Source organism: Panthera leo, chromosome A3 (genome assembly GCF_018350215.1).
Source record: "Panthera leo isolate Ple1 chromosome A3, P.leo_Ple1_pat1.1, whole genome shotgun sequence".
In the NCBI taxonomy this organism is placed as follows: Eukaryota; Metazoa; Chordata; class Mammalia; order Carnivora; family Felidae; genus Panthera; species Panthera leo.
In genome coordinates, this window is record NC_056681.1 from 124,178,711 (window position 1) to 124,199,092 (window position 20,382).

The following is a 20,382-nucleotide window of genomic DNA, read 5'->3' on the forward strand; positions in this document are numbered from 1 at the left end:
TCATGTTTTTATTTATTTTTAAATATTTTTAAGTAACCTCTACACCCATGTGGGGCTTGAACTCTCAACCCCGAAATCAAGAAATCATGTGCTCTACTGACATAACCAGCCAGGCGCCCTATTAATCATCTTGTAAATTGAATTTTTCTGAGCTCTTGTAACTTTTTTTTTTTAACGTTTATTTATTTTTGAGACAGAGAGACACAGAGCATGAATGGGGGAGGGTCAGAGAGAGAGAGGGAGACACAGAATCTGAAACAGGCTCCAGGCTCTGAGCAGTCAGCACAGAGCCTGACGCGGGGCTTGAACTCACGGACCGCGAGATCATGACCTGAGCCGAAGTTGGACGCTTAACCGACTGAGCCACCCAGGCGCCCCTCTTGTAACTTTTAAAACACCTCCTTTCCCATTATTTCCTCACCTTCCACTTGTTTTCCAGAAGAGACAACTCAAGTCCATACTTTACAGTGACTAGTATACACAGTACTTTCTTGATACCAACAGTTTTCTTTAATAAGTACTGCAAACGAATATTTAAAAAATCTTCCCTGCCTTTTACCGAATTCACGCTAGCAGTCATTAGATGCAGAAGTGGCCTTAAAGTCACAGTTCTGCCTAAAGCTCTTCATTGTTATTCTGTTGCTTTCTGGGTAAAGTCCAAACTTAACATGACCCAGGAAGGTGTTCACAGGTCTTCATTCTGATTGTAACTCCAATTTTGTCTTGTCTTGCCCTGCCCTACAACCCCACATCATCCTACCCACGCTTTCTGAAGCTCACTAGGTACCCCTTCTCTCTGTGCCTATAGCTCCTACTATACTGTATTCTAATTGTCAATTTGTTTTTCTCATTAGATGGATTCATTTGTGAGGGCAGATCATGCCTTCCTCACTATTGAATTCTTAGCTCACAGTATAGCTTAATAAAGATTAAATTAAAAAATACTGGGGCGCCTGGGTGGGTCAGTTGGGCATCTGACTTTGTCTCAGGCCATGATCTCGCAGTTGATCAGTTTGAGCCAGGCTTCAGGCTCTGTGCTGACAGCTTGAGCCTGGAGCCTGCTTCTGATTCTGTGTCTCCTCCTCTCTCTGCCCCTCCCCTGCTTGTGCTCTGTTTCTCAAAAATAAGTAATAAGCATTAGAAAAACAAAAGAGAAACTACCGTTGAACAATAGTAGTTCTAACTCTAAACATTCATTGTGTGTCTGTTTTGCTAGTTCTACACAGTCCTTTCATATTTGGTATCATGTTTTAACTCTCACAAAAATCCTCTAAGATAAGTGGTGATACACCTATTTCCTAAATGAAGAATCTTAGAGTCAAGTGATGTTACATGCCCAAAGTCACTCAGTTAATCAGAGTTTGAACCACTATACGCACTCTGCTTCCCCACTCCAAATTCAGTGTAGAAATTATTTTACCTAATGAAGAAAATAATACTTTACATCTTCATTCATTATTTCTCCCCTTTTTAAAATACAGCTGGTGTATTCTCAGCAGGCCTTGCTCCAGCTGCATTTGTGCCAAATCCGTATATTATTAGTGCTGCTCCTCCAGGGACTGATCCATATACTGCAGCAGGGTTGGCTGCAGCAGCAACATTAGCAGGTAACTTATTGTTCATCCTCGTTGCTTATTATGGATTTAGTTTTAATTTTCTTACAAGTTGTGTTTTTGTCTATTTGGTGGGCAATTTGAAGTTCCTAAGAAAATCTGAAACACTTATCTAGAATCAAGTGACGTTTCCAGAGAGTTAGTTTACTATTTGTCCAGTTTTAATGCTGTAGGAAAAAGCCGAAGCTTGACAACTTTTTCCTTTTGTACATAGTTGGTTTCCAATTCAATTTTGTAGTTTCAGAAATCTTACATTGCCAACCACAGATCTTTTTTCTGACCAATTCCATCACCCACAGAGACAGTGCAAAAGTAAAGTTACTTCTAATGCAGTAAACTGGGGTAGGTACCATAGATACCCAGGTCAGGGAGAGTATGAGGTAAGGAGCTTCAGCAGTCTTGAGAGAATGAGTATCTAAAAAGTAAAGTTTATTTAGCAGTGTTAAAATATGCAAGCCGACTGAGGGGCAAAAGTGGCATGGAGTTGGAAAGCACTTAACTGTCAAAACCAGAAACTGCCACTCAAAGTCTAAAATGAAAACCAAAACTATACAAATGTCATGTATCAGTAATATGGCAGTAATACTGGAGAAAAATGTTTTTAAACCCAAAGCTGTATTTCTTGCTTATTTAAGTAGTAAGGACAGTTGTGTGCTGGTCAGGCACCATCCTATTGAGCCAAGCAAACAATTTGCTGATCTTCTGTGTAGGGTTTTGAAGAAGAGGTTGTTTTAGGTTGAGTTGGTTATAGAGACAAATGAATTAGTCTTAGGCATGGGTTAATGTTGGTTACAGAGGCAGGAACAGGGTCATGTCAGCCATAAATGTGTGTTCACTGGAGTGAGCCTGCCAACTGACTGACTTTCATAACTCCAGACTATCATGATTTTTAAACTTTGTTCAATGATATGAATTGTCACTGATGAATTTGACAATTTTAAACTCCACTTCTGGCAGTTATTATCCTGACTGTAGAACAGTCAGTCTTTTCCTGGGAGTTAGGGGACTTGTTTTTTATACTCAAGACTGTTTTAAGAAGTGAAAAAATAAATGTTAATTTCAAATTCTAGTTTGATAGCTTATTTAGGAGACTGAAACCAACCTATCACATTCAGTAGATTTTAGTATTAGTATAGATCTGCACGTAATTCCATAAGGAGGGGATGAGCTTTCTTGGTGCCATTTAACTGGATGTTAGTATGTAAAATTCTGGTATATCATACAATCTATGGACTTTAAGGAAACCTTAAGAAATGGTTAGTTTTCAGATTAAGCATTCTAGGCATTTTGGATTCAGGCTTTTTCTAAGACCAGTGGTGTCCAATAGAAATATAATGTGAGCCAGATAATGCAATTAAAATTTTCTAGTATCTACATTATAAAAGCAAAAAACAGATGATATTAATTTAAATGTTTGATTTATCCCAACACAACCAAATATTATTTTAATATAATTAATATTTTTTTAATTACTAATAGATATTTTACTTTTTTTTTCATGCAAAGTCTTCAAAATCCTGTGTATATCATACTTAAGACCATATCTCAGTTTGGGCTGTCTAACTTTTTAATTCTTCAGTAGTCACAGGTGGCTTCTGGCTATTGTTTTGGGCAAAGAGGTTCTAGATAGATATTTGACTCTTGTTTTGATAATGTATTCTTCATAAATCCTGTTAACAGTTTTCATTGTAGATGGTGCTTAAACTATTTTCAGAAATAATACTTTAAGTTTTTTAATGCTTTTCACTTTAGTGATTCAGTCAATTGTACTAGGCTTTATTTTCCTCCAAAACAAAGTGAATCCAAGAGTTTAACTTTTTAAAATATTAGATCTATTAAAATTGTATCCGTGGAATTTTAGGCCATCTTTATTTTATCAATTAATAATCATGACATCTTGCTCATGAACTTAACGTGGAAATTATTGTGCATAATGCTGTTTATTCCCATAGAAGCAGATGTTACCTTGAATAACATAGACTAGAGCAAGCACAGTTCATTCTATTTTTCCTAGTTTGCTTTCACATGTCTGTGTCCCTCTGTGCCTTTATATTACTTGGTTCTTTCTTGTCTTTACTCACTAGTTCCATTTTCCTAACCACATAAGCAGTGATGTTTCATTTGTTTTCATGCAATTTTCAGTTGCTTTGTGAGAATTGTGACTAATTGTTTCAAATATGAAGAATATTTTTAATAAAAACTTTAACTAAAAAATATTTTTAAATTCAAGGTTTACAATTCAAATACAGTTGTCGCAAGCTTGGTACAAGAATGTTCCAAAGTTTTATGTTGTAGATTGCAAATAAAAAGATAAAAGTGTTTTGTAATATTTTGGTAATTTTTTTCAATATTCAGAAAATAGCCTTTTAAGAGAATTTGAATTGAACATAGTAAATCTTGCAGTTTTATGAAGTCTAATGTTCCCTGAGTATATTATCTGTGTTTGCCAGTATCAAACCCATAAACTGGCATTCAGTAACTGTTGCATAGATGGTTAAGTATCCTGTTAGTTCATTGGTCCTTTTGACTTTAGCTTTACCATCTCCATTGAGGCCACTGCTGTCACTCCTGTTTCTCTTGAAGTAATCATAACCTGAATGAGACTTTTTCCTACTAGAATCAGGAAAAAAAAGAAAAGATACAGCAGGTGTAAGTGGGTTGGGGATTATAAGGACATTTGCTTTAACTCATATACAGTGTTCCTTTTTATGATCTAATGGTAACTGATTTATCTATAAAATGTAAGTAACTTTTTTTTTGGGGGGGCGGGGTGGGGTGTGGGGTTTAGGTCCAGCAGTGGTTCCACCTCAGTATTATGGTGTTCCATGGGGGGTGTATCCAGCCAATTTATTTCAGCAACAAGCTGCAGCTGCGGCAAACAACACAGCAAATCAGCAAGCAGCATCACAAGCTCAGCCTGGACAGCAACAGGTATAGGCCTGCCTTCATTAAATCATACCTGAAGAGTCCTTGAAATTCAATGAGTTCCTTGTTTTCAAGATGTGTGTCTTTTCATCTCCTCAGCATGTAATGTAGTACCTATATACAAGTATTGATTACATGGTGGTTTTTTTTTTCTAATTGGTATTACATGAATTTAAAGATTGAGGTGTATTCCATTTCTACATTTTTGTTATAGAAACTGTTGAAATCTCTAGCAGATTTTAATTTTTCATCACCTTTTCAGGTGTGCTCATGTTCCTATCAAAGTAATTATCACTTCATTTTCTTCTGGGTATTTAAATTACTATTTTAAATATTAACTTAATACATTTCTGACTAGAAAATGATTACAGAGTACTTTATATTTTTAAGCAAGCTGGAGAAAATTGAAAAGAGGAAATATTTTCACTACTGGTTAAATTTAATTTCTTCAAAAAGAAAATGTTTATTACAATGGTTTTGGTTGGCTTTGGGTTTTTGAAATTTCTGCTGCTTTTATGTTTTGATAAACTGTTTTGATAAATGTAGAAACACTATTGGTGATTTCTGACTTCTGATTGTCAAATTCTTCATATTTATACTAAAGAAGCAACTTACTGACAAGTGTAGTGTTACTTGGCAGTTAAATTTTATTCTAAATTTCCTTTATGTGGTTTATTACTGTATTGGTGTTCTGTTGAAGCTGTCCTTTGGCTCAGTCCTTGTAGATTAGACCATGGCACCATTTAATAAATTATTTTTCAATCTATATCTTCTTTGGGCAAACATGAAAATATACTACTTGACCAATACACCTATGTGTGAGGCTTATTTACAGTGAATACCGCTTGTCCTGAATTGTTCATCTATCTTTGTGAAATTAATATGATCTAAAATTTTGCCATTCCCCGCCCCCCCCCCCCAAATAAATTTGTTTGGTAAGAAAAAGAGCACAAATACTAAAAATTACTTTTCATTAGGCCTTCAAGAATCTCTAGATGTTACTTAATAGATTGTTCTAGTTGTCATGAGCCAGTGATTGTGTTTTTGATTTTAAGTATTTTGTATTTTTTCATGCCAAATCATCGTTTCATTGCATATAAATATGTTCGAAGAATATCCAAAGGCAATTTACTCTGGGATAAATTTATTTATCTGTTATTTTATAATTTCATTTTTAAGGAAATCATTTGTCCTTTGTAGGTTCTCCGAGCTGGAGCAGGTCAGCGCCCTCTTACTCCCAATCAGGGCCAGCAAGGGCAGCAGGCAGAATCACTTGCAGCAGCAAATCCAACTTTGGCTTTTGGTCAGGGTCTTGCTACCGGCATGCCAGGTATACAGTTAGTTAATTCTAGAAATTTGCATAGGTTTGAAATGTTAAATGTAATCACTCACATTGAAGAGTGAAAAAATCAGAACTATCTTTTAAGTCTTGCCTACCTTGCGAGAAGTTATTTAGAACTCAGGGGCCAATAGTTGAAATCTATATTTTTTGTGAGACCGCGATCGCGAACATGTACTGGAATTCTACGTACATCCATTTTTTCTTACTCTGTATATGGCATAAACTATAGCATTTTCTCAACATAGTCCAGAATTCTTGAAGCATGCTTCAAGAAGTAAAATCAGTTGGTTAGAGTTGTCATGTTAAGACAAAACCTCTATGTGCTGTTGCTGCTGAATAAGAAGGTCATTTAGTTAATATGAGAAGTTTGCAGCTAAAATTTTCCACTGTTTCATTGTGTTTAGCCAATTTATAGTATTATGAACTATTGGTATCTATAACCTGATAGCAAGTGTATACTAAAATACACCTATGAAAGCCTAATGCAAAGAAAATGATAAAACTTTATTCCCATTACCACAGTACAACTTTTAGAAGGAGCCAAAAAAATAGATCTTTGTTGTGAAGTAGATTTTCATGAAACTAGATACAAAATTACAACTTTAAGAATAATGCAAGGACAATAATTTTCTTAAACCAAGAAAAGCACTTATGTTTTTAAAGTGAAATTTAAAGCTACATTTGAATATCAGTAGATAATGCGTCATTTCCTATTCTGTTCTCTCCTGAAGACTCACTTTCTCTCTTAAGTATCCGTTTTTTTCACTCTTAGTATATGAGTAATTATTCCTGTAACTATATAGATTACTTATTAATGAAATGAGTTTCAGTTTCCACTTAATTGTAATTTAGTTAAATTTTCAGATCATTTAGGAATCGTATTTAATGTATCGGAAAATATATGTGATTGAGGGTTTCTTGTATGTATTACATGTGGCTGAATGCTTCTGTATGTTACTTTGAGAATTTCTATATTGATTACATTCATTCTGTTATCTCTGAGATTCTAAGGTCTGATTTCATCATCTTGTCTAGCCCGCTGGCTAAAGAGAACATGTTAATATTATAGTCTCTGAAGTACAAATGATAATAGAACGGGAGTGTTCTCATTATTTTCTTTTTTTACCCCAGCTATGTACTTGCTTCGGGGAAGCTGCTTACCTGAAGTCGTGAAGCTGAAGTTGTAGACACGTGGAAGGACATGGAGGCAGGGCTAAAAGGGAACTGAACTGAAAGTTTATGAAAGATAGTACTAAGACGGCTCTGGGTTCTTCTATTTGTCTCACACTTCTTTTAAGCCTGCCTCCATGATTCCTTTCAGTAACTCTAATATTAACTCAGTAACAATTGCAAAGTAAGACCTCCTCTTCTCCATCCTTATTTTTCTCAATTCTTTGGTGTGTTTCACCATATTGACTAAGTCCAACTCTCTACAACGTCTCTCTGTCGTGACACTAGCCTCTGTGATAATTTGTTTTCCTGGATTTCCTATCTTTTTCATTGCTTTGATCAGTTTCCCTTTCCTCTGTATAAATCCTTAAACGTGGAAGACAGTTACTTTGGACTAGATACTTTGGAATCAGATGTGCCATATTTCCGTACAACCTAGTTGAGTCATGTTGGCCAACTTTTCTCTTTGAACTTCAGTTTCAGTATTGGAACAATAGATGCTCTTTTGTGTGTGTGTGTGGGTGGGTGGGCGGGGTGGGGGGAGACCGTCTGCTTTCATCATTTCAGCTATCATTCCTATTCCAGTAAACTAATGAGTTTACATCTACATCTTGGACTCTTTTTTGAACATCTAACATATTTCTGCCTTTGTATTGGACATTACCATGTGTATGTTCCAGCAGTCCTCAAAACTCATAGTGTCAAAAAAAAAAAAATATGAACTCTCTCCCAGATTTGCTTATCTTAATGTTTATTTTAGTATTAATTTCACTGTACTCTTGAACTAGAAACTTTTGGCTTCAGTCTCAGAATCCTCTTCAACTCTTGATTTTCTTCTGTGCTTCGCATTCAATAATTTGTCAGTTCTTGTTCATTCTATCTCATGTTCCCTTTCTTTTTCATCTGTGCTATTCTTGTTCAGCCTCTTTCTTAACCTCCCACTAACTCTGCCTCCAATCTCTTCTGTTCATTTATCTTTTTTTATTTATCTTGAGATTATCTTGAGAGAGGGAATCCTAAACAGGCCCTGCACTGTCAGCACAAAGCCTGACATGGGGGGAGGGGGGCTGAATCTCACAAACCATGAGATCATGACCTGAGCGGAAATCCAGAGTCAAACACTTAACCGACTGAGCCACCCAGGCGCCCCCATTTCATCTTGTTATTCTTCTTTCAGTTAACCTTTCAAAAATATAAGTTAGTTTTATACCATTCTGGTTCTTAATATTTTGCTTAAAAATTTTTTTTAATGTTTATTTTTGAGAGAGTGCAAATGGGGAGGGGCAGAGAGAGGGAGACACAGGATCCAAAACAGTCTTAAGGCAAGGCTCCATTGTGGGGCTCAAACTTAGAAACAGCAAGATCATGACTTGAGCCAAGTTGGACACCCAACCGACTGAGCCACCGAGGTGCCCCTTAATATTTTCAATGATCTAGTCCCAAACTACTTAATTGATAGTATTCTTCCATAGTCCTATGCTTTAACACACTAGACCATATACTACCAGCCAGAGATAACTTGTACTTTTTATGCCTCTAGCCCTAGCTAATGGTTTTTAGCTTAGAATACCCTTTTACACATTTTAAGGGAAATTGGGATAGATAGAGTTTAACATTATTATTTTTTTTTAACTCTGGTTTATAAACATTTTGTAATTAGCTTTCCTTCTCATCCTTCAGTATTCTTTGCATAAAGCCTTCCTGATCTTTCTTTCCCAGTATGTCTTCATCAGTAATTACTCTTCTTGCACCTTTCTTTAGTTCTTCTGTCTGCCTTGCATTTCATTTAGTTATTTGTGATTTCTCAATTCTGCCCTTGCTTTACCATGTTAAAGTTAGAAAATGTCTTCAAGTAGAACAACATTTTCTATTTCTCTTTGAACGGAAGTTAGTAGATCAGTGTCTTGTCTCAAAACAAAGTGGCATCTTAGAATTAAGGAGGGGTGCTGGGTGGCTCTGTCAGTTAGGTGTTTGACTTTGGCTCAGGTGGTGATCTCATGGTTTAGAAGTTCAAACCCTGTATCAGGCTCTCTGCTGTCAGCAGAGCCCGCTTTGGATCCTATGTCCCATCCCCCCACTTTGTCCCTCTCCTGCTTGCATGCTTGCTCTCACAAAAATAAACATTTAAATTTAAGGACGTAGTACATTACCTCCTCTACTAGATTGTATAGTCCTTGTGTGTAGGGACCATGTCTTTTTTTTTTTTTTTTTAAAGCCCCTGTGTCTTACCAGACTCTCCGTAAAGAAAGATAACACAGTAGAAATGAGAAGCTTTTGAACTAAATGATTATGAAAATGCTACAAATTTAAGCTTGTCACCTACACCTAAAACAACACAGGAGGAGAATATAATAGGCTCAAATGCATACATTGGAAAGTAAGTTTCTATCTAGGAACTATAAAAGGAAGAGACTAAGCCCAAAGAATTTGTAAAAGGAAACCAAATAATAAAGATGGGAGCTGATGTGAATGAAATAGGTGGCAAACATACAATTCAAAGATTTAAATTATCCCAAAAGTTATTTCTTTGAAAATACTAATAAAATTGATAAACCCCTGAGAGACTCATCCAAGAAAGATTTAAAACAAGAAGGCAGAAATACCAATACAGAAAAATTAAATAATCATTGGTGGCTATTAGGAACAATCTCACATTAACAAATTAGTGTAGATAAAATGGACAAATAACTAGAAAAATGTAACCAAACAGACTTGAGGATATATAAAACATCTGAGGTCCATTAACATTAAAGAAGTGAATTAAGTAATCAAAATTTCTCCCTTAAGATTTTAGGCCAACATAAAACTTCAGTGGTGAATACCAGGTATTCAAGGAGGAAATAATTCCAATTTTTAAGATCCTAGAAAATAGGAAAAGAAGGTATGCTTCCCAGGTCATTTTATGATACTAGTATAATCTAAATACTAAAACCTGTCACATTTAATACTATCCCTATCAAAATACCACTAATAATTTTCACAGAGCTAGGACAAAGAATCCTAAAATATATATGGAATCAGAAAAGACCCCAAGTAGCCAAAGCAGTCTTGAAAAAGAAAAGGAAAGCTGGAGGCATCAGAATTCCAGACTTTAAGCTATCTTACAAAGCTGCAGTCATGAAGACAGTATAGTACTGGCAAAAACAGACACATAGATCAGTGGAACACAATAGAAAACCCTGAAATTATATGGCCAGTTAATCCTCAACAAAGCAGGAAAGAATATTTAGTGGAAAAAAGACAGTCTCTTCAACAAATGGTGTTGGGAAACCTGCCAAAGAATGAAAATGGACCACTTTGTTATACCATCACAAAAAGAAATTCAAAATCAATGAGAGACCTAAATGTGAGATAGGACTCAATTAAAATCCTAGAGAACACAGGTAGCAACCTCTTTGACATCAGCTGTAGCAACTTGTTACTAGACATGTCTCCAAAGGCATGGGAAACATAAGTAAAAATGAACTATTGGGACCGCCTCAGGATAAAAGCTTCTGCACAGCATAGGAAGCTGTCAACAAAACTAAAAACCTTTGGAATGGAAGAAGACATTTGCAAGTGATATATCTGATAAAGGGTTAGTATCCAAAATCTATGAAGAACTTATCAAACCTGACACCCAAAAAGCAAATAAGCCAGTGAAGAAATGGGCAGAAGACATGAATAGACATTTTCCCAAAGAAGACATCCAGATGTCTATCAGATAACACAAAAAGATACTTAACATCACTCATCATCAAGGAAATACAAAGCGGAACCACAATAAGGTATCACCTCACACCTGTCAGAATGGCTAAAACTAACAACACAGGAAACAACAGATGTCAGGATGCAGAGAAAGGGGAACCCTCTTGCATGTTGGTGGGTACGCAAACTGGTGCAGCTACTTGAGAACAGTATGGAGGTTCTTCAGAAAATTAAAAATAGAACTACCCCGGGGTGCCAGTCAGTCCAGCATCCAACTCTTGATTTTGGCTCAGATCATGGTCCCAGGGTCATGGGATTGATCTTTGCATGGTGCTTGTGCTGAGTATGGAGCCTGCTTAAGATTTTACCTCTCCTCCTTTCCCCCTCTCCCCAGCTCATGCGTCTTCCCTCCTTCCCTCCCTCCCTCCCCCCTCAAATAATAATAATAATAATAATAATAATATAGTAATAATAATAATAAAATAGAACTACCCTACAATCCAGCAATTGCACTACTAGGCTATTTACCCAAAGGATACAAAAAATACAGATTCAAAGTGGCACATGCACCCCAATGTTTATAGCAGCATTATTAACAGTAGCCAAATGTTGAAAAGAGCCCAAATGTCCACCGACTGACAAATGGGTAAAGAAGATATGTGTGTGTGTGTGTGTGTGTGTACACACACACACACACACACACACACACACACACTGGAATGTTACTCAACCATCAAAAAGGATGGAGTCTTCCCATTTACAATGACGTAGATGGAGCTAGAGTGTGTTATGCTAAGCGAAATAAGTCAGAGAAAGACAAATGCCATATGATTTTATGCATATGTAGATATAAGAAACAAAACAGATGAACATAGATGAAAGAAAAATAAAAGAAGGGAACAAACCATAAAAGAGATTTTTAACTACAGAAAACAAATTTGCTGGAGGGGGGTGGTGGGTGGGAGGGTGGGTTAAATGGGTGATGGGGATTAAGGAGGACACGTGTGATGAGCACTGGGTGTTGTATGTAAGTGATGAATCACTAAGTTTTACTCCTAAAACCAGTATTACACTATACGTTAACTAGAATTAAAAAAAAAAAAAAAGCTTGAAACATTAAAAAAAGAAACTTAAATATTAAAAATCATATCTGGGGCGCCTGAGTGGGTCAGTTGGTTAAGTGTCCACCTGTGGCTCAAGTCATGATCTCACGGTTGATGAGTTCTAGCCCCATGTCTGGGCTGTCTGCTGTCAGCACAGAGGCTGCTTCGGATCCTCTGGCTCAGCCTCTCTCTGACCCTCCCTCGAGGGTTCTCTCTGTCTCAAGAATAAGCATTTAAGAAAAAATAATGAAACCTGTCAAAGAGTATACAGAAAAGGAAAATTACAGGTTAATTACTAAATTCTAAAATATTAGCCAGATATAGCAGTATATAATAAGCAGGATAATAATATATGATGAACAAGTTGGTTTTATCCCAGGAATTCAAGAAGTTTAGGAAGTCATATAAGGTCATTGGCACGTTCAAAGATTAAAAGAAAGCAATCACAAGAACTTCTCAAGAGAGGCAAGAAAAGCATAACAAATTTATATACTGACTCTAATAACAAGCCACTTCAACAAATTAGGATTCAAAGATAGTTTCCTTAATATGCTAAGGTGGAAATTGACACCCCCCCGTACCCCCAAATGGATAACACACTTCTGCTTTATGGGAAATAATTGGATTTTTTTTTTTTTTAAGACGGGGAAGAAGACAATGATTCCTATTAACACTTTAGCATGTTAGAGATCCTAGCCAGTACTATAACATGAGAGAGAAATGAGAAAATTCTGTAAAGGAAGAACTAAAACTGTCAATGAATCTTTAGATCAAGTATTAGAATTAACGTTTTTGTTAAGGTTTTTGGATATGAAAATCAATTTAAAAATCTTTTCAGGGGGGTACCTGAGTGGCTCAGTTGGTTAAGCGTCCGACTTCAGCTCAGGTCATGATCTCGCGGTTTGTGAGTTTGAGCCCCGTGTCAGGCTCTGGGCTGTGGGTTGTGTCTATGTCTCCCTGCCCCTTCCCTGCTCACTCACTCGCTCTCTCTCTCCTTCAAAAGTAAACATTAAAAAAAAAATGAAATCTTTTTTGTTAACAGCATACTGTTTGAAAATGAAAAATTTTAAAGATACTTGTAGTAGTAGCAAGTACTTAGGACTAAATCTAACTTTTTAAAAGTATAAAGGAGACCTAAAGAGATATAGCTACCTTTGGTCCACTCAGCATTGAAATTTTTTAAAAATGTTTTTATGTTTAATGTTTTTTAATGTTTAATTTTTGAGAGAGAGACCACGCGCGAGTAGGGGCAGAGAGAGAGGGAGACACAGAATCTGAAGCAGGCTCCAGCCTCTTGAGTTTTCAGCACAGAGCCCAATGTGGGCTGGAACTCATAAACTGCAACATCATGACCTCAGCTGAAGTCGGATGCTCAACTAGCTAAACCACCCAGGCTCCCCTTGACAGGTCAGCATTTTAAATGTATCAGTTCTTCCTATAGTTTCAGTACATATCCAACTAAAATTTCTAATAGGTTCTTTCTATGATATTTTGATAGCTGAGAAAAAAATTTAGTGAAAATGCAAAGGGTCCATCAAGATTAAGCCACAATACTCTTAAAGGACAAAAATAAGTAAAAAGACTTGCTCTGTTTTGACTTACTCCGGAGGAAGACTAATTCTAAAGCTACAGTTAAATTCTTCCCTGGAGAGACAAACCAGTGGGACCCAATAGAGACCCCAAAGATGAAATCCCCAAAGAAACGAATACCTAATTACAAAGAAACAGAACAAAGCAGTAGGGAGGAATGACTTGTTTTACAAATAAGATGAAATAAAATTGGTTGTTTTGGAAACAAAATGAAATTGAACCCCTGCCCTATCTTGTGTTCAATAACCAACTTCGTTTGGATTTTAGACAGAAATGTGAAAAGTGGAATTTTAAGGCTATTAGAAAATACAGGGAAATTTTGTTATAAAAATGAAATAATATTTGACATTATTACCCCAAAATTCACCATAAAGAGAATAGATTGTCAGGCTAGGGATGGAGAAAGATAATTGCAATATATTAAAACAGTGAAAACCTTTGGATACACATACATATTTATAAGCCAGTAAGAAAAGGCAGCCTGGTAGGAAAATGAGTAAAAGACTTGAAAAAGCCTCTTCCAAGAGTAGCATATGAAGAGATGCTCAGCCTATTTAGTATGGGAAAATGAAACTCAAAACCACAACAAAATATTTCTGCATATCTTCCAGATCAGCCAGATTTAAAAGTCTGAGAATATAAAGTGTTATTAAAGTTACATGCAAGTGAGAACTCTAATAGCAAGGTAGAAGGAGTGTGAATTTACATAATCAGTGCATCAACTACTTAGATACATACCTTGCAGTAGAGAGATAAATCCACACGTTATACACCAGGATACATGTACCAAAATGTTTATAAGCAGTACTGATGATAGTGTCCCTAAATGGGGGAAGCAGTGTAAATGTAGAACGCATAAATGCATTTTCGTATCCATCCAACGAGCTGCTATACAATAATGGAATAATGGGGATGTATATCTGCATACAACCGCTAGTGAATCCTACATGAAAATTTTTAAATCATTCCAACCACATGAGTCTTAGGGAGGCATTTATGGGTAGTAGAGTAGTGTAGAACTCTAAGACAAAGAGAAGATTGTGGTGGAGCAGGGACGTATGAGAGGTAAGGTGCTGGGCAGTTTTCTATTTCTTAACTTGGATTGTGGTTAAATTTTTGTTATTGTAGTCATTATACTGTACCTTTGGGTTTATATTCTCTGTGTGTTTATGTGTTTTATTTTACAGCAACAAATTTTAAGCACAAAGTATTGTGCTTTGCTGATGAAGTACATTTTCTGATTAAGAAAAAATTAGTCTCAGCATCCCCTTTTCTTTAGCTCCCCTCTGGCCCTCCTTACATCTAAACTCCTCAGAAGCATTGTCTGTACTTGCTTGTGGTTCTCCCATTCTTGACTGAACTCACTACAGTTTGGCTTGCATCCCTCATCATAATGACTTCATGTGTCTAAGCCATTTGTCAGTTCTCAGCTTCTAATAGCTTTTAGCATCATTTAACATTGTTGATCACTCAGTCTTCATTAGAATTATTTTTTCTTTGGCCTGCAAGAGACCACATTGTTACAGCTGTTCCTTCTTTTTTTTTTTTTTTTTTTTTTTTTTTTAAATTTTTACATTTGAGAGAGAGAGAGAGCGAGCAGGGGAGGGGCAGAGAGAGAGAGAGAGAGGGAGCCGCAGAATTCGAAGTAGGCTCCAGGCTCTACGCTGTCAGCATTTAGACCAACGTGGGCCTTGAACTCCCGGACCGCGAGATTCTGGTCTGAACCAAAGTCGGATGTTCAACCACCTGAGCCACCCCAGGCGCCCGCCCTGACTGTTCCTTCTTCATCTCTTCCCTGGTTCCTTCTGTCTCCAGCCTCTTAATGTGAAGTACTCTGTCCATAGATCCGTTTTTAATTTTTCTTGGTGATTTCATTGTTTGTAACTCCAGCCTGGACCCTCTCCCCTAAACTTGAGACTTGTATATCCTATTTGACATCTCCAGTTGGATATTCATAATCTCTTCTCAAGATTTATCCCATTCATTCCGTGAGGAGTCAGCTTGGAAGCTCTGTATTCCCCCGCCCCGATTTTGCCTTATATGTCTGTTCGGCTGGTTCTTCTAATTTATATCCATTTATAATGAAACTAATTGCAAAAACAGTCAGAATTACCATATTTAATTAAAAACAACCTTTGCATGTGAAAGTGTTGTTAGTCTTGGCGGTGAAGGTGGTATTTAAACTTAAAATTATCAGTACCTTTTTGCAAATGGTTGTCTGAATGTTGAACCTGAGTCCTTGTCCTGTGTAAGATAGACTTTCTTAACATGACTTCTGGGAGAGGAGTAAGCTTTTCTGCCTTAAAAGTATCTCCTGTGTGTAGTTAAATTCTCTCCTGTGCATCTAGAGTGGTACTTGTTATATATTATCCCTGGAAGAATTGGCAAAATAGTCACTTTTCTCTTCAAAATAGTTACTTTTTGTTCTGTAGTTAAGATAAGGAATCTCCCCTGAGAAAAGCTTCTGTAGTTCTGAATAGTGCAGATTATCACCTGCCTTGTGCTTAAGGCTATAAAACTAATTACTGTATGATTTTTATTCAGATTTTCACTTGAGAACCTTTACAAAAAGTGTAACCTTATGATTTTAAGGTATCTTTATATCATGATTTTTAAATGGATGCTTACGAAGGAAAAGCTGAGGGAATGCTGTTAATGAATCCCTTGGTTTAGAACTTTATTAAAATTGCATAATAAACCATTCTTCTAGTGTTCTGACCACCTCACATCCCTTAGTCTTTCCATCCTCTTCTCAGAACTAATAGGTAATATTTTTCAAATATCAGTGCTTGATGGCCTATAGTTACATATCAAAGAATGTACCTTGTTATTTTGTGGTTTGTAAATGGAAGGCATCTCTTAAAATTTAGAGAAAACAGTTTTACTTACACACTATTACAGTTTCATACATTTAGTAAGTAATACCTTCTCAAATGTGTTAACTTCTCATATCATGATTATTTAAGGATTTCATATTGTATATAATTATATTTTGTGGTTGATAAAGACAAATGTGGGGGAAATAAATATGCATGTTTTCTATAGCAAATGTTTTCATTAGTAAACATTTATTTTAATATTATCTAGGCTATCAAGTACTAGCTCCAACTGCCTATTATGATCAGACTGGTGCCTTAGTGGTTGGCCCCGGAGCAAGAACTGGCCTTGGAGCTCCAGTTCGTTTAATGGCTCCGACACCCGTTTTAATTAGTTCAGCAGCAGCACAAGCTGGTAAGTGTAACTGATGTTTTCAGGGATAATATTTTTCTGGTGTTGTTTGAGATATTTTAAAAACAGAGAGTAGTCTTTTTGGTGGTTTCAAGAAGTGTCTGAAATTTGTTTTCCAGCAGCAGCAGCAGCAGCTGGAGGAACTGCAAATAGTCTTACCGGCAGCACAAACGGTCTCTTTCGGCCAATTGGCACTCAGCCACCGCAGCAGCAGCAGCAGCAGCAGCCGCCGAGCACGAATCTGCAGTCGAATTCATTTTACGGGAGCACTTCTTTGACTAGTAGCTCCCAGAGCAGTTCTTTATTTTCTCACGGACCTGGCCAGCCTGGAAGTACATCGCTTGGCTTTGGAAGCAGTAGCTCTCTGGGTGCTGCTATAGGCTCAGCCCTCAGTGGATTTGGTTCGTCAGGTAAGTTGCCTTTTTAAGATGAGTGTACTCTGCTAAGTGGACATGAGGTATATGTTTGTTTTCAATATGAAGATAAATAATAGTTTATAGTGTAGAAAGGACAGGAATAAAATACCGATTTAATTTTGTAGGAAGAAAACTACCGGCTGCAGATCTTTAAGCATTTATGAATGTTTAGCTCACTTCAAGCAGCCCATCTTTTACTCAGATATAATACATTTTCCCCTGGCTTTAAGAATTATAATTTTTTTTTTATTAAGATTTGTTTGCTGATTACTAGTTCTTCCTTTTTATGTACAAAATAATGTTTGAGGAAGTAAATATTTTGCCACCTTAAATTTCTAGTGTTTTAAAATAATAGTCTTTTTTGTTTTTATCAGATGTTTTATTCTTATTAAATGCTAGTCATTCATTATGGTTTTATTAGGTATAATATATAAAGTTAAAATACAGTGAAATATTCTGGTCAGAGGCCCCTAAGAAACTACCAATACGCTTATCTTCTACACTAAATAATTTAGCCTTTATCATTAAAAATTCTTCTAAAAGAATATTTCTTCCATAGCCTAGTTATATACATAATACTTAAAATTTTTAAATTTAAAATAGCTTCACAAAATAAATAATTTACCCACACAAACTGATTTTGTAACTGAGAAATGACCAAGTGAAATCAGAAGAGGCCCACATTGACTTCCTGTTGACATACCTGTGTTATCAATCTCTGAAGTTTCCAGAGTGTTCAGGAAACCCTAGTTCTGTTGGTACAATTAATTGGCAGCCTTTTCTTCATGAGGGGTAGGGCAGTTTATTCAGATCGCAAGAGGTTTTCTATTTTTAGTAAAGTCATAGAATCTTTTAATACCTGCTTCTCGTCTGTTTTCCCACCACATTAAGTTATTTTCTTTTCTGGTGTGGAAAATGGCAAAACTAACATGGGCCAGTTGTTATTAAGTATGTTTGCTGGTTTTCTAAGGAAGTGACTTCTGAACTTTCAACATTCATATTTGTAAGAGGAATGATCTAAAATTGCTATAAACTTGTAGAAGCAGAATCCTTTTGTGCTACAATGAAATGCAATAGGGAAATATCATACTTGCCTAACACCAAACTACCTAAAGAAATGGGCACAAGAACTTCTGAGGGAAAAATCTAATGAACTTGGAGAGTCTTCAATCTTTTAATTTTCCTACTTGAATTTTTCATTCCTTTTGGAGTTCGGTATTTTTACCTCTACCCAGGCACTCCCATCGGACTCATTTTTTGTTCCTAATACAGTTGACAAGCATTTTCTCCAAATATCCAACATGCTGAAGAAAATTGTAAGAACATATAACTTAAAAGATAAACTTTGTAGGAATGACTAGTTTCTAAACTAGAGATTATAGACTCTAAATAATCCAGGAAAAATAGAGAAGAGCTTTGATAAACCTCATTTCCCCTTTTGTAATAATATATGTCACTGATGGTCTGGGATGGACTTGTAGACCCCCTTATCCACTTCTTTCAAATTCTCATTTGTCTCTCAGTTGTTAGGATCATTCCCCCCAGCATTCAGGAACCGGTTGGCATGAGCATTTTGTTCCCTACAAATGTTTCCTGCAGATGCCTCCTTCCCCAAAACTGGTCTTCTTCATGCCTCCCTTATTTATAAACATTGCTTACTTAATTTTGACTACCAGTCTGTATATACCTCTGTTTTACCTTGCTTCAGAGGACATTAGCAGTTGCCACCCCTGGATGCCAGTAAAAGTCTTATCATCTTCCCCTTCCTCTTGGACATTTTGTGAGAGTTCATTCAAGTGCTACACAAGGGTACTCTTAAAAGAAGCCTACCCATTGCCGTTTCATATGATGGCAATCCCATACCTGTATGAAATCTAAAATGATAGTACGGTTATGTGCACATATACACATACAGAATCCTGTACACTGTCATTCTCTTACCTATATGATGCAATTATTAACACTTACCAGTGTTATACCCCACCTTATATAACACAGTTAGGAAGCTTAGCCATTGTAATATGGTAATTAAATCAACCCTTCTATGACCCATTACTTAGAAAGTGTTGTTACAATTGAAAGTTTGAAATTTAACATGTTATATACAGTTGATAAATGATTAGTGACTCCGCTGTTGGTCTAGCCTTTTAGATCTTTTAGGTATCCTTTGTTTTCATATTTCACAGTTGCACTGTTGCAGATAATTTAGGCATATAGTAAAAGTTAAGGAGCCAGCTTGTTTAGGATTAAAATAAAGCTATTTCTGAATTACTTTTAAACGTTTGGCTTGGCCTTTCCTTTTTGGAGGAAGATACTATTTCATGTGTCAAAACTATGGTTTCTTTGGTTATTTGCCAGGGAAATGACAGTGCTACTGCTCTTATTAGAGAGCTGTTGTTTTTTTCCTTGTCAGTCAAATTGTTTTCTGAAATAAATAGGAATTTTAAGTGTAGCCCTGTATTTAGAACAATCACTTTGACAGTGTCCTTTTAAATTAGCATAGTTAACGTAGCATGTATTTACAGTTTTGCCAAAAGCAACTCTAGAAGAGGTGCTTGTCACGTGAGTGTTTGTTTGGTTTTGCTACTAAAATGCATATAGTTACATAGTGTTCTCTTATTAGATGATACCTTAAAATGTGCAGTTTTCTATAAAACATATCAGTCTTTCAGAAACCACACTGGCTGGTATTAAAGGTTTACTAGTGTTTTAATATTTTGCCTCATACAGTAGTGTGAGCCTTGTGTTTTTCCTTTATAAGAGTCTTGAATTTGGGAAAACCAATGTAATTGTTTGCTATCTGTATTATAAGCTTAACTTGGTCTACCCATTATGTTCTCTGCTTAATTTTTCTCTTAATTTTTCATTGTGCTCTAATGACCTATTTATAATTGACTTGAGATTAGAAAACCAAGACCTAATAGAAACTTTAAAATTCTCTTTAAAAATGTTACCATATTGGTCCGAATATAGAGCTTGTTCTTTAAAAACCTGACAGGTTAAGAAATCTAATACGAAATTCCCTTTGCTATAAAAGATATTCAGTTAAAAAACAAACCAAAAAAAGGCTAGTGTTTAGAAATAGGAAAGAAGCACTTGAAAATGTGGGCTATAAGTGAGACTTAAGATGTGGGAGTTTTGGACAGCCCTTTTAAACACTTGGTAAAGACTGATTATCCGGATATGTTGATTACTTTTTTGAGTATGCATGGCTACATGGCAATGTGGTTCTGCCATTTTTTTAAAATGATTTTGTAGAGTGCTTAAGGAAAAAAAGGACTAAAGGGTTGAATTTGGGATTAAGTAAA

At 36.1% G+C, this 20,382-nt stretch overlaps 1 protein-coding gene across 8 annotated transcripts in view; it reads left to right on the forward strand.

The window, feature by feature from the left end:
* PUM2 (pumilio RNA binding family member 2) overlaps window positions 1-20,382 on the forward strand; it is a 99,742-nt gene that overhangs the window by 45,976 nt on the left and 33,384 nt on the right. For 7 of the 8 annotated variants that reach the window (XM_042933597.1, XM_042933596.1, XM_042933595.1 and 4 more), the window contains 5 exons: window positions 1,482-1,607; window positions 4,402-4,544; window positions 5,739-5,868; window positions 16,518-16,661; window positions 16,778-17,068. In XM_042933597.1, coding sequence (XP_042789531.1) covers window positions 1,482-1,607; window positions 4,402-4,544; window positions 5,739-5,868; window positions 16,518-16,661; window positions 16,778-17,068 — 834 coding nt within the window. The remainder of the gene's footprint in view (window positions 1-1,481; window positions 1,608-4,401; window positions 4,545-5,738; window positions 5,869-16,517; window positions 16,662-16,777; window positions 17,069-20,382) is intronic. The other variant, XM_042933599.1, reaches the window with a different exon arrangement.